General features: G+C 35.5%; 1 protein-coding gene across 2 annotated transcripts in view; it reads right to left on the bottom strand.

Annotated features, from left to right (window-relative positions):
- The window catches only part of LOC106882826 (serine/threonine-protein kinase SMG1), a 182,020-nt gene that overhangs the window by 57,509 nt on the left and 111,678 nt on the right, over window positions 1-12,833 (bottom strand). For both annotated transcript variants that reach the window (XM_089355110.1, XM_089355109.1), the window contains 9 exons: window positions 11,295-11,514; window positions 9,221-9,391; window positions 6,920-7,051; window positions 5,682-5,776; window positions 5,262-5,360; window positions 3,739-3,889; window positions 3,418-3,540; window positions 2,366-2,466; window positions 1,060-1,213 (listed from right to left, as the gene is read on the bottom strand). In XM_089355110.1, the coding sequence (XP_089211236.1) occupies window positions 1,060-1,213; window positions 2,366-2,466; window positions 3,418-3,540; window positions 3,739-3,889; window positions 5,262-5,360; window positions 5,682-5,776; window positions 6,920-7,051; window positions 9,221-9,391; window positions 11,295-11,514 (1,246 nt within the window). The remainder of the gene's footprint in view (window positions 1-1,059; window positions 1,214-2,365; window positions 2,467-3,417; window positions 3,541-3,738; window positions 3,890-5,261; window positions 5,361-5,681; window positions 5,777-6,919; window positions 7,052-9,220; window positions 9,392-11,294; window positions 11,515-12,833) is intronic.

Here is a 12,833-nt window from a genome sequence, read left to right as displayed (position 1 = left end):
AATATACAGGATTCTGTCAACTTATGAGAATATACAATATGATTACCATTTGTAACATGAAGAGTTATCTGTGATAAACCAGCATCTCAGAGATAGGCACAGGCTCACTGGAATCTAAGATTTTTGAAAGTACTCAAGTTGTAATCACCATCACTTCAACATGTCCAGTCATCACCAGCTTCTATTTTCTCTCTACCTCTGCTAAGTCTTCAACTGGAGCCTGCTAAATCTACTCAATTCTTTTTTTCAATTATTTCTACTAAATCTTCTCTCCAAACTTTCTGCAAATTTCTATATTTATACATACACAATATTTCTTCCTTACAATTATGTTCCTCTAAAAATTTTTTTGACTATGGAAACTAGTCCATCACTAAAACTTAAAAATAGATATTAATATTACCCCCCCCCCCCATATATATCCATATTGGACATAACTGTTTTGGCAAAGCCAAAGAAACTTGCTACTAATCCCTCGTAATGAAAATAGACATTACTTACCACTTCCCAGTTGGGTGACCAGTGACAGGAAACAAGTATTTTACATCCAAGTGTAGAAACGTTTACTTCAATTCATTAGTAAACCATCTACATCTACTTTTATAACATTAACCCTTCAGCATTCAGATTACTTTGTCAAATATAATACTTGTTTATTCACATTGTTTTGAATTAATCGTGCATTATCTTGAGATCTTGATGATGTGATTGTATATTTTTAGAATGACATTGTAGGGTAGGTATAAGAGGCCAGATCTGGTCAATTTGAACATAAGACAGGTAGAATATTTGAGCCAGATATGGTTGATTTATATACTAAAGGGTTAAGACATGTCAGTTAATGATGAAACCTTTAAATGGCTACTTCATCTACTAGAAATAACAGCCAAATTTCTCTCAAATCACTACTGTTTTAAAGGAAGGACAAACTGAATTATTATACTAAATACACTGTCTCAAAAGACAGACAATACTTCTAGGCCTCAACATCTTTGTGTCTATTGGACCAGGGCTGACCTGGGGAAAAACAAAAAGGTAGCACAAAAACAGTATTCTTACCTCCCCAGTGGACAAATCAACCAGGACATTATCAAGATGCCGATCCCCCAGACCAATTATATAACCAATCATGGACATGACAGCAGTGGATCGGCCGTACGTTTGAGTCTTGTGCCACCATTCACTGGGACCAGTACTAGCACACCACAGCTCCCTGAAATATTCATTAACATAGTTGACAAATAGGTTGTCAAATCATATATAAACCACATTTATAGTGTCTATAGGGTTAATACAGTATTAAAGCAAGAGATCTGACACAGTATACATTTTGCAACAACAGAGTTAACACAACACATACATACTATGACAGAGTTGACATTACGCAACAACAAAACTGGCATAGCACACAGATTATAATATCATTGTAATGGTATACAGAGTATAATGTCATTGCTTACAATGACATGCTTCTTTGTTGAATAGCAAAAACATATTTTATTGCTTGACCTGCTACAAATTGCAAACAAAATCTACTTCAGATCACACCCTATTACCTTAAAGAAAAGAAGCACAAATTGGACAAGGTTGACATAGATATACAAAAAGACATGGCTTTGATCACAGGGTTGCTTGATCAGAGATGACCTGGGGCTGAATAAGAATAACAAGGTTAACAGAACACGCAAGTTACTACATGAAGAAGAGATGTTTGCAATACAGATGGAAAAGGGAATAAAAATATATAATTTCAAAGATAACAAAAGCTCATTCTTGTAATATTCATAGTCATAACAATATGAGAAGCTGCCAAAAAAACTTGGTACTTATTAATTAAAAGTAATTTGTACATAACATTACTGAACATTATTTGGATTTAAATAATATATTCAGACCAGTAGATGTTCGAAAGAACCCTAGACCATCTTTATCCACACTTGTTGATAGTTGACAGTCCATCTTGTAAGAGCAGCAGATATTGACAGGGGATACCTGACAATACCCTGTAGTGTTTGAAACACTGATATTATCAACAAATAACAAATACAATAAAGGATATCAATGAAATGCTAACATGGGTAATAACAAAGTGGATATTCCTACAGAAGCCAAAAATATGAAAGTGGAAGAGGAAAAAGACTGAAAATAAGGGATAATGAAATAAGTGGTAAACACATTTAAAAAATGTCATCTTTCTGTATATGTATAATACCATTATTAGGAGTGTATTAACTCTACTACTAATAGATAACCTTAGAGAAGCTTGAGTGAAGCACATTTGGGATTAGAGACAGTGTAACAGTATCAAATTAAAACAATAACAAGAAAATAATAAATCTGAGAAAAACAAATTGTCTACACTCACTTGGCAAGGAGATCTTTTGGAGTTTCAGACATCAGTTCTTCCAGAACTTTTCTAAGAATAGTTAAAGGCCATTCTTTTCTGTTCTCCATGTTGACAATCCCCTTAAATAATGATAAAAAAATATATATATATATATATAACAAACAACCTAACTTATTTATGAAGGCGAAGAGGAATGACCTAATTATGGATTCCATTGGTTATTTACAGGAATAGAAGGAAGAAGAGAACTGACTCCTTTGTCGGTCAGAGTGGCTTGGTGGGCTGAAACGCAGACCTGGGAACAAAAGAATGACTCAGATTCAAATCTTGCTGGAGACAGGATTTTGGAAAGCAGCAGGACACCTAGGAGTCATGACCTGGGTGGGCCTAGTTCCCGTAGAGTGTCAGGTATAAAGGCTGAAACACTTGTCTGATGGAAGTTCTTCCTCTAAAGATTTCTCCTGCTGTGTGCTCACCTTACAGTGAGTTTCTGTTATTTATTTTTTATTTTTACATTCAGTTTTGCAATCTTCTCAGATGAAGCTCTATGAGAAAACTGATAACAGAAAATGGGTATATATGAACATATATACACACACACACACATACATATATAGTGTTTTCTGGTTACAACACTCAGTGATAGTTGTAAATGAGCATCAGCATCATACAAGCAGTGTCTTTACTTCCAATCTTCTATGAAAAATCAGGGTTGGTGACAGTAAGGGCATCCAGCCATAGAAAATTCACTCAATCCATGAAGGCATCTGATGGTGTAAATAGTAAATGGCTAAGATTGTTGATAAAGACAATACACATTCGTAGTTAATTCAGCAGTGCCACTGCCGCCGTCATCATCATCTCAGAAGAGTAAAACAAAATAACTCTGGTGAAGGTACTCGATTCATACATATCTTGCTGACTGGAGAAATTTAGTAAACACATACTCTCACTCACACACCCACACATATGAACAATAAAAATTAGGTCTTAATTATGAAATACAACACAAAGGGTATGGAAAAAGAGAAAAAGGATAAACAGAATTAGAAAATAAATGTGAATCCTACCTTTTCTTTCAGAGCTGGAGTTAATTTGTTGTAGTAGATATCACTAGGTCTTTGCATAACTGGGTTAGTAGCAGTGGCATTGAGTGAACCAACATTGGTTGTTCCAGGTACAGAACTGGTGGGCTAAAAGTAACAGAAACAAACAAGTCAAATAAAAAAAGAATATGTAAAATATAGTAGACCTAGGCAGGATTTGAACTCAGAATGGAACAAAAATCACAAGGATTTTTTGCCAAACAGTTTACTAACTAAGCCAGCTTACTTAATGTATATTTAAAAAACCTCTCGCCACCAAAATAAAAAAAATAAGAGTTAACCCACCTTCAAGGTATGTGCAATCAATTCCCTCTGTTGCCACTTCTTATAAAGACTGAATAAAGGCGTGGCGCCATCCACCCATTGAATCAAACCCGAACGGGGTCCTAGTGGTGTAACAGAATAGTGTCGTGCTCGGTACATGGCTGGGTAACCCCTGCAATACAGGAGATAGAAAAAAAATAATGAATAAAAGATTAGGAGGGCAATAATAATTAGAAACACACATATGCAGAGACACCCACCACCACCACCACTGACATCATTTTATATGCTCTCCTAATTCTTGCAGGAACTGGACAGTTTTCCTCAGTACATTGTATCACCAATTGTTGCCATCCATTGTTATCTCCTTTACAAGGTTCAGCTTTCTCAGATCAATGGCTACCATTTCTTCTGCCTGCTTTGTCTTCAGATATTTTCCACTTGCATTAATTGACACTTCTTTACTCTCATTCTTCACTCACATCACATGTCCAAACCAGTTCAGTTTTCTCTTTTGCACAAACAATATTTCTTTTACATCCAGTTTTTCTCTCAATTCATTCATGCTTCATGTACCTTAAACCTCAGATTATATCTCAACCTTTTGTATATCCTTCACATTCAATATACTCAATGTTTTGTAACCAGACATCATTGCATTTCATATACATGCATAATGCAATCCAGTGTTTATTTAGAGAAACCCTTTGTTGCCAGCAGAGGTAATAGCTCCTTCAACCCTCACTCCCTGTTTACTCTGGCTTGCAGAACAGTATCCACCACTGCTAATTAGGTCCCTTAGGTAGCAGAAGCTATCCAAGAAGCCATCCAAGCATTTGAAGGAATTCATCTTTGGCTGTTCGCTTACTGCTAATTACTTCTGTACAACTGATATATAGAGTCCTTCTCTGTCAGCATACATCACAAGAAACTCTAGTCTCTTTCTAAACACTGAGCACTATCACTTTCCAGACAACAACGGCAGAGTCCTGTCCTCTTTGATGTTTTGTTAAAATTTTGGTCTTTGCTAGGTTTTTCTTTAACACATTTCAAGTATAGGATTTACATCCACATTTGGAGTTCTGTATTTATTTGACAAAATCAGCTATAAGAACAATATCATTGGGCATTGGTCTTAAAAAACTTCTATTATGGTCTGGAAAATTATATTAAACAGAAGGAGGTTGATAACCAAGCCCTGATGGACACCTCCCTGCATGCAAAATACCTTGCTAACAACATCCCTATGCATGGTTTTGCAAAGCTCTCACTAGTCATTCATCTACACCTAATTTTCTTAGCAGCCATCAGACTATAGAGCATGGTACTGTATCAAAAATCCTTTTCTGGTCAGTAATTGCTAGATATAGTGGTTTGTTTTTATCAAAAAACCTCTGTAGGTATCTTAAGAAGACATTAGCAGTGCACTGTCTTGGCACAAACCTGAACTGCATCTCAGATTTTTTAAAATGACAGAACACTTACATATGCACCCATTTGCACTCCCTCTCTCTTTCACACAGAGTTTATACTAACATACTTACTTATTGACATTAGAAAACATGCTGTTGACAATGTTAAGAAATTGCATAATGCGTTCATCAAGATGTAAATCTTCAAGACCCTTGAACAAGTAAGGATATCTAGAAATGATAAAGCAAAAGAAAGTATGTTTATTTAACCTTAGGACACATGAGAACAAACAAAAAGAAAAAATAGTGAGCAATAAGAATAAAAAGGAGAGCTTTAATATGAAAAGCAATGGCAATTAGAGGAATGGAGAGCTAGGCACGAGAGAGAGAGAGAGAGAGAGAGAGAGAGAGAGAGAGAGAGAGAGAGAGAGAGAGAGAGAGAAAGAGAGAGAGAAAGAAAGAGAGAGAGAGAGAGAGAGAGAGAGAGAGAGAGAGAGAGAGAGAGAAGTAGAATAAGTTTGGGATAATCTAAGAATATATTAAACAACTTACTTTTTACCGTCAGTTCCAATAAATACAAGTTTCTTTGGTTTTGTTTTGGTTGGCAGAATCTGGACATTGAGGCTTATGGAATTGATTGTGACAATCTGTAGAGAATATGATATGAATGTCAGAAGGAGAAATGGTTCTTGTTAAAGACTTTTGTATTACATGAAGATAAATCTTCTGTGTGATAATTTATATCAAACTAATAGTACCTGTAAAAATTCTACAGGTTATTTTAGATAATTAGTAGAATTTCTAGATATTTTGGATTTTAGAAAACCAAGAAATACACAATTTCTTTTGAATTTTTTTTTTTAGAAGTGCTTTATTCATGAGCTGGAGTAAAGTTCACATAAGTAGTGAAGGTACATCTTTAAAAACTATACTTATGATACACTTGCCACCTTTTCTGCCTTGACAAGTTATAAGAAGTAAACAATCTTCATAGGGGAATAAAATCAAAGACAGAATCCACTATGATACAACTACATTGGTAAATGTTTAAATATATGTGCTTTCCTAGAGCCATATCAAAGAAAAGTGAATATGGCTAGACCTGGACCCACAGTTATACTGAATGAAGTGTTATAACTGTCCACTGTGCAGTGAATTCATCACCATCGTCATTTTAATATCTACTTTTGCATGCACACATGGGTTGGGTGCAATTCTTCAAGGCAGATTTCCTACAGCCAGATGACGTTCCTATTGCCAACACTCACCTTCTTCCAAGGAAGGTAATATTTTCTCATTGCCAGTCAGGTTTTTGCAGAATAATGAAAATGAATTAAGTTGCTTGTATACTAGTGACACTCATTTACAACTATCATGTGATATCAAGACAAAGATACACAAACATACAATACAATAGGTTTCTTTCAGTTTTGTTTTACCAGATCCACTCTCAGTGAAACCGAGCCCAAAATCAATGTGGTTGAGAAGCACAGTTACACCCATATCTATAGCCATGCTTGTGCCTATTGTTAAGGATATATAAGTCATAAAGAGAACAAAAGAGACAGACAAATTTCAGAATAGATTTCAACTAATGTTTGGTGTTGACATGATATAGAGTAAGAGAATGTAAGGGAACAATCCAAATTCTAAAATAAAAAAACACAAAGGGATGGTCATGGTCAGCAGGTTAAACATTAAAAATATGTCCAATACTTTGAGGCATACTGAAGAGTAATACAATAGTAGCCAAGTAAATGTCCATGAAACTAAAGAGAACCAACACTCACCTTGCCTGCAATACTGAGACCAGGCATAGGAATTTCAGATTTGTGCATGTTACCAAGTTTTGGACTAATGTCATCCATTCTTAGTAAGAGGCTGTTTCTTTTCTGTGCTCTCTGCTGCAGACTATGATGAAGCTGTGTAAAGTAAGAAGAAAAATGAAACTGTTGAACATCAAATTCAAACTATTTTAGTATACATCAACAGACACTGGACATAAACGAAAACAATAACCTTATTTGATAGGAATGCATTGTTTTAGATTTGACCTATGTTTACAAAAAAGTGGGATGCTTCATATTCTTTTACAGTTGGATGCCCCTCCTATTTGCTAAACTTATTCGAGTAAGAAGTACCAGTGGAGCCTAGCTTTGTTTAGTTAAGTAAACTAGAACAAATAGTTAGGTGTCACACATGACTCAACAGCTACAGCAAGATCTGAGTAATAACATTTAAACAATGATTTTAGAATATGTGAGTGGTTTTTTTTTTCTTTTTGCATTTCACATTAATTTTCTCCTGCATGCATAAGTGATTTGGCTTATTATTTTATCTGTAGACTAGTAATTTAAAGTCTTACTTTCTACATGTAGATATCATAAGCATACAACCACAACACCTTCTCATGCTCTATTAATGAGAACTTTTAAATAATTCAGCAATAAAGATTTAACAGCTTAGTCACATAATATCAAAACACAAATCATTAGACATTTCCAGAATACAGAACAGTTATACAATTCTTCTAAATTTTAACAATGTTTAGAAATTAAAATTAAAAAACAACCCAATTCCTATACACTTATACTAAAATCTTAGACAATCTCCCCTGAAAACCCCACATGCACAATTAACTAAGCTAAACTATATGCCTATCTAAACTTAAACAATTGCCAACCCATTATAGCATGTAAATATTGTCCATATACTAGATTAAGGGCAGGGAATTGTTTATATTCAAAGGTCACATTGAATTAAGTGTAATCTAATGGTAATTTTGCTAAATATATGGAAAAAATGCAATTACGAAGGTTGGCTGAAAAGTTCATAGGCTGACTAAGAAGGAGTTATTATATTCTTTTACTGGTTTCAGTCATTTGACTGCGGCCATGCTAGAGCACCGCCTTTTAGTTGAGCAAATCAACCCCAGGACTTAATCTTAGTATCGGTCTCTTTTGCCGAACTGCTAGGTTACGGGGATGTAAACACACCAGCATTGGTTATTAAGCAATGTTGGGGAGGACAAACACAGACACACAAACATACATATATATACATATATACGATGGGCTTCTTTCAGTTTCTGTCTACCAAATCCACTCACAAGGCTTTGGTTGGCCTGAGGCTATAGTAGAAGACACTTTGCCCAAGGTGCCACACAGTGAGACTGAACCTGGAACCATGTGGTTGGTAAGCAAGCTACTTACCACACAGCCACTCCTGCGATGCATTAAATCCAACCTTTACTGATGCTAACTGCATTTTTTCTTTTCAGATAAATCCACATTGGATGCAGAATTGAGGACATGTGGGCTCCTAAATTCAAGAAGAATAAGGAGAGTCTTGAAGATGACTCAAGGTCCGGACGTCCTGCCACAGCCACCACCCAAGAAAACATAGACTGTGTTCACCACATGGTGATGGATGACGGACATTTAAATATTAATCAGATGAAGGGGGTCCTGTTTCACCAGGACAATGCTCCTGCACACAAGTCTGTGGTTGCAATGGCTGTTGTGTGCGGTTATGACTTTGAACTAGTTGATCACCCTCCATATTCTCCTGATTTGGCACCATCTGACTATTTTCTGTTCCTCAATATGAAGAAACACTTGGCTAGGAAGCAGTATCAGACTGATGATGAGGTTATATCTGCTGTTGAGGGCTTTTTTGAGGGTCAGGATGAGAGCTTCTATACTACGGGAATCCAAGTGCTGCAGCACTGATGGAAGAAATGTATGGACTGCAGGGGAAACTATGCCACAAAATAAAACACAATTGGTCAAGTTTGACCATTGCATTGTGGTCAGCCTATGAATTTTCAGCCCACCTTTGTACATTTGTGAAAATATAATTATATATACTAAACAGAGAAAACAAAATCTGACCATAGGTGATATTTATACCAATTATTATAGTAACTTGAATTCACTAATTTGTCGATAAGACTAATTTGCTCTCCATCATTGAATTTACTAAACACTTTGTTTCATTGCTTCCTTTTCAGAAATGCAATAAAATGAGCAATTGTACCTAACAAGGATAGCCAGTTGCTCCATGTCTGTTTAATAATAAAAAGCACTTACTTGCTTGAAAAGCTGCCAGCTAACATGTGGGTTACTAGGATTTGTTGGGTTCTTGAGACGGTTTAAAGCTTCCGAAATAGTGCGTCCATAAGTAGACTGGAACCACTGTTCATGTGGGGTTTCTGCTGCTTGTGTTGTGACATCAACTAATCTCTCCATAGTATAAACGGTCTGTTGGGTAAGGGGTAAGCAAAAAAATAGTCGTTAATGCAAGTTAAATCAACATGGCAATATATACTGCCATTACAATATTTTAGAAATCACATCGCATATTTACCATTTACTGGTTCTAAATAAACAGTGAAGATGGCATATTTTAGGAATTCTTTTATATTTTAACTTCTCAAGGTATATAGCCATTTCCCTCTCTAAGCTCCCACTCAGTCAAGAATACTCTTCACTTTTGCATAGGTTACAAGTGTTAGTGCCACAAAAAAGAAAAAAAGGAAGCATCCAGCACAGACAATAAAGAAATTATGTTAGGAAAGGCCTCTATGCCAAAGTAGACATTGCAGCATGATGCAATCCTCCAATTTGTTTAATCCATGCTAGCTTGGAAAACTGACATTAGATGATGATGTATCTAGGACTACATTATCCAATATGTCCTTTTTAAAGACAGTGGTGTGATTTGAAGGGGAGCTGGCTGCTATTTTTAACAAATTCGGTGATCACATAGAGCTTTGTTGTTATTACATAGGGAAGTGGATGACAAAAACCATAAAGTATTCACATATTACTGGAACAATAATATAACAACTACATCATTTCATCATATCTCAATATATGAAATAACCAAATGGTTACTAGTTATATGTACAATACACTTACAATTACTGTGCCTGCGTTAGGTTCATTAATTCATTTTACATCCATATTTCCATGCTAGCGTGAATTAAATGAATATATTATTGAGAAGCATTTTCTGTTGCTAACCCTTATGTTTTCCAAGTAAGAGATCTATTATTCCATGTTGCATCAAAGAAGCAAAACAAGTGGACAGTTTGCTGACAGAAGTGGCAACAACACTACTTAAAACTTGCAACATTCATAGAATACAATGTACACACACACATACAGGGCTTCCAGTCCTGTCTACTGAATTCACTTACAAGGCTTTGGCCATCTTAGGACTATACTAGAAGATGCTTGCCCAAGGTATCAAGTGAGACTGATCCTGAAACCACATGATTGTGAAGTGAATTACTTAAGCACACAGCACACAACTATGCTGGATCCTATACTAAAAAAAAAAATCCTTCTTTGTAAATCATAAATATGAAAGCAGAAAGACAAATTTTTAAGAAGCACAATAGTTATGAGGTTAAGATACTGGATTATGCATTCAGTTCAAATATCTCTATAACCTTTGACCAGTGTTTCCCATGGGTTCAATATCACTGTAAAGCACTTTTTTCAAGTATCTTCTACCACAGTGTGTTACTGACTTAAGCATTGTGAGTGAAATTGGGAAGACAGAAACTACATAGAAGTTCAACAGACTAGTTATTCAAATGAGTCAGCCTTAATCACACACAGTGTCACATGAAGTCTGCATAAGGAATATGCTAAGGTGGCATGTGTCCATGGAATATTTAGCTACTTACATTATCACTCACTTTGCCTAGAAGACAATATGTAACACTCCTACACCACAGGCAAGTGACTGACATCATTGTCATCATCATTTAACATCTATTTTCCATGGGTTGGATGGGTTAATAGGAGTCAACAAGCCTTAGGACTGTGTTAGCACTAATGTCTGCTTTGGCATCATTTCCAAAGCTGGATGCCCTTCCTAACACCAACTACTTTTTCATAGCATCAGCACTAGTAAGATCACCAAGTAACTCGCAAGTGACAAACCCCTCAGTTAAGTGGGAGTGCAGTGATGAGGGAGATGGCTTTGTACGAGGTGTTGGGAGCTTAAAATATGAAGAAACACCATACTTGAGTGCTTTGAATTGTTAAAATTATTTCCAAATCAACTACTACACTCTTATTCTACATCAACACAGTGAACTTTTATGTAAAATGGTTAAAACAGAGGAAATCAAAGTATTACGCTACATACGGGTTTCATGATTGTCTTGTGTTTCTCTTTGATAATGGCAAGTTTCTCTTCTTTCGACAAGTTTTTGTTGGCAGTCGCCTTCTTGACCTCATTATCAAGTTGGTTTATGTACCTGGTAACATCTTGGTGATGCTGGTTCAAGGTACCCAGCCACAGTTCATCCCACAGCAATGTGATACGACGCAGTTCTTGGACAAATTGCTGCACTTGTTGGATCATTCTGGAAATTGAAAAATATCACCAGAATATTATTATTATTAAGGTGACATTTCGTCTGTCTTTATGTTCTGAGTTCAAATTACACCAAGGCTGACTTTGGCTTTCATCCCTTTCGGAATTGATAATATAATTACCAGTCAAACACTGAGGTTGATGTAATTGACCTACCTTTCCGCAAACTCGGTAGCCTTGTGCCAAAATTTGAAACCATTATTAATGTTATTATTATTCTTAAGGTAGCGAGCTGGCAGTACTGTTAGTACATCCAATAAAATACTTAGCAGCAACATTTCTTCTCGCTCTTTACATTCTGAGCTCAAATCCCACCAAGGTTGGTTTTGCATTTCATCCTTTCAGTGTCAATAAAATATATACCAGTTGAACACTGGGGTTAATAAAAGTGACTAACACTCTCTACTAAAATTATTAGCCATGTAAAAATTAGAATTAAGGCAGTGAACTGACAAGAAATATCAGAGCAGAAGAAAAAAAATGCTCTGTGGTATTTCTTTTGACTCATGTTCTGAGTTCAAATACCACTGAGGTCAACTTTGTCATTTATCTTTTTAGGATTGATAAAATAAGTACCAGTTGAGCACTGGGGTTGATGTAATCAACTTTCTCCTTCCCAAGAAAAATGTTGGCCTTGTGTCAAACTTAGAATTATTGTAAGTTGAGTGAAATTGTACAAACAGTTGAGTATTGCAGCATTTAGTTTCATGTCTACATATTGCAAGTTCTAATGAAGATATAGACAAGTTTTCTGCAGCTGTGTACATAACATAGTAGTAGCAAAGAGAGACAGAGTAGAGAGAGGGGGAATTGTTTATTATTCTCTGTCATTATCATATTTCTGTGAAAATACATTGCCTTTATTTTAATTAATTGTAAAAATAATGAAGAATTCAGTAAAATAATTTGTTATTATCAAGAAGCTGATGTTTGGAAACATAACAAAATTTTGATGGAAATTTCCAATTTAGATTTCTTTAAAACAGGAACCATAGAATTAGTGGCAATTTTAATCAGGTTAGTATCAAAATAAATAATGGTAAATATTTAAATTAAAGATAGATGATAATTTTTTTCTAATATAGGAAGGAGGAGGTCTGAAACCGATGGTGGCTTAGTTGGTTAGGGACATTAGTACATGATTGTAGCTCTATTGATCCTAGAGGGAAGAAAGGAATTAACCTCAGTGGGATTTGAACCCAGAACAAAGAACTGGCAAAGACATTTTGTTGATTGTTCTAACAGTTCTGCCAATTTACCACTCTTAAAAAAAAAGACAAAAAAAACAAAAACAATAGGAGACAGTGG

Source organism: Octopus bimaculoides, chromosome 7, assembly GCF_046866305.1.
Source record: "Octopus bimaculoides isolate indiv1 chromosome 7, ASM4686630v1, whole genome shotgun sequence".
NCBI lineage: Eukaryota > Metazoa > Mollusca > Cephalopoda > Octopoda > Octopodidae > Octopus > Octopus bimaculoides.
Note: the sequence above shows the minus strand (reverse complement) of the source record. Positions and strands in the feature narration are given on the sequence as shown.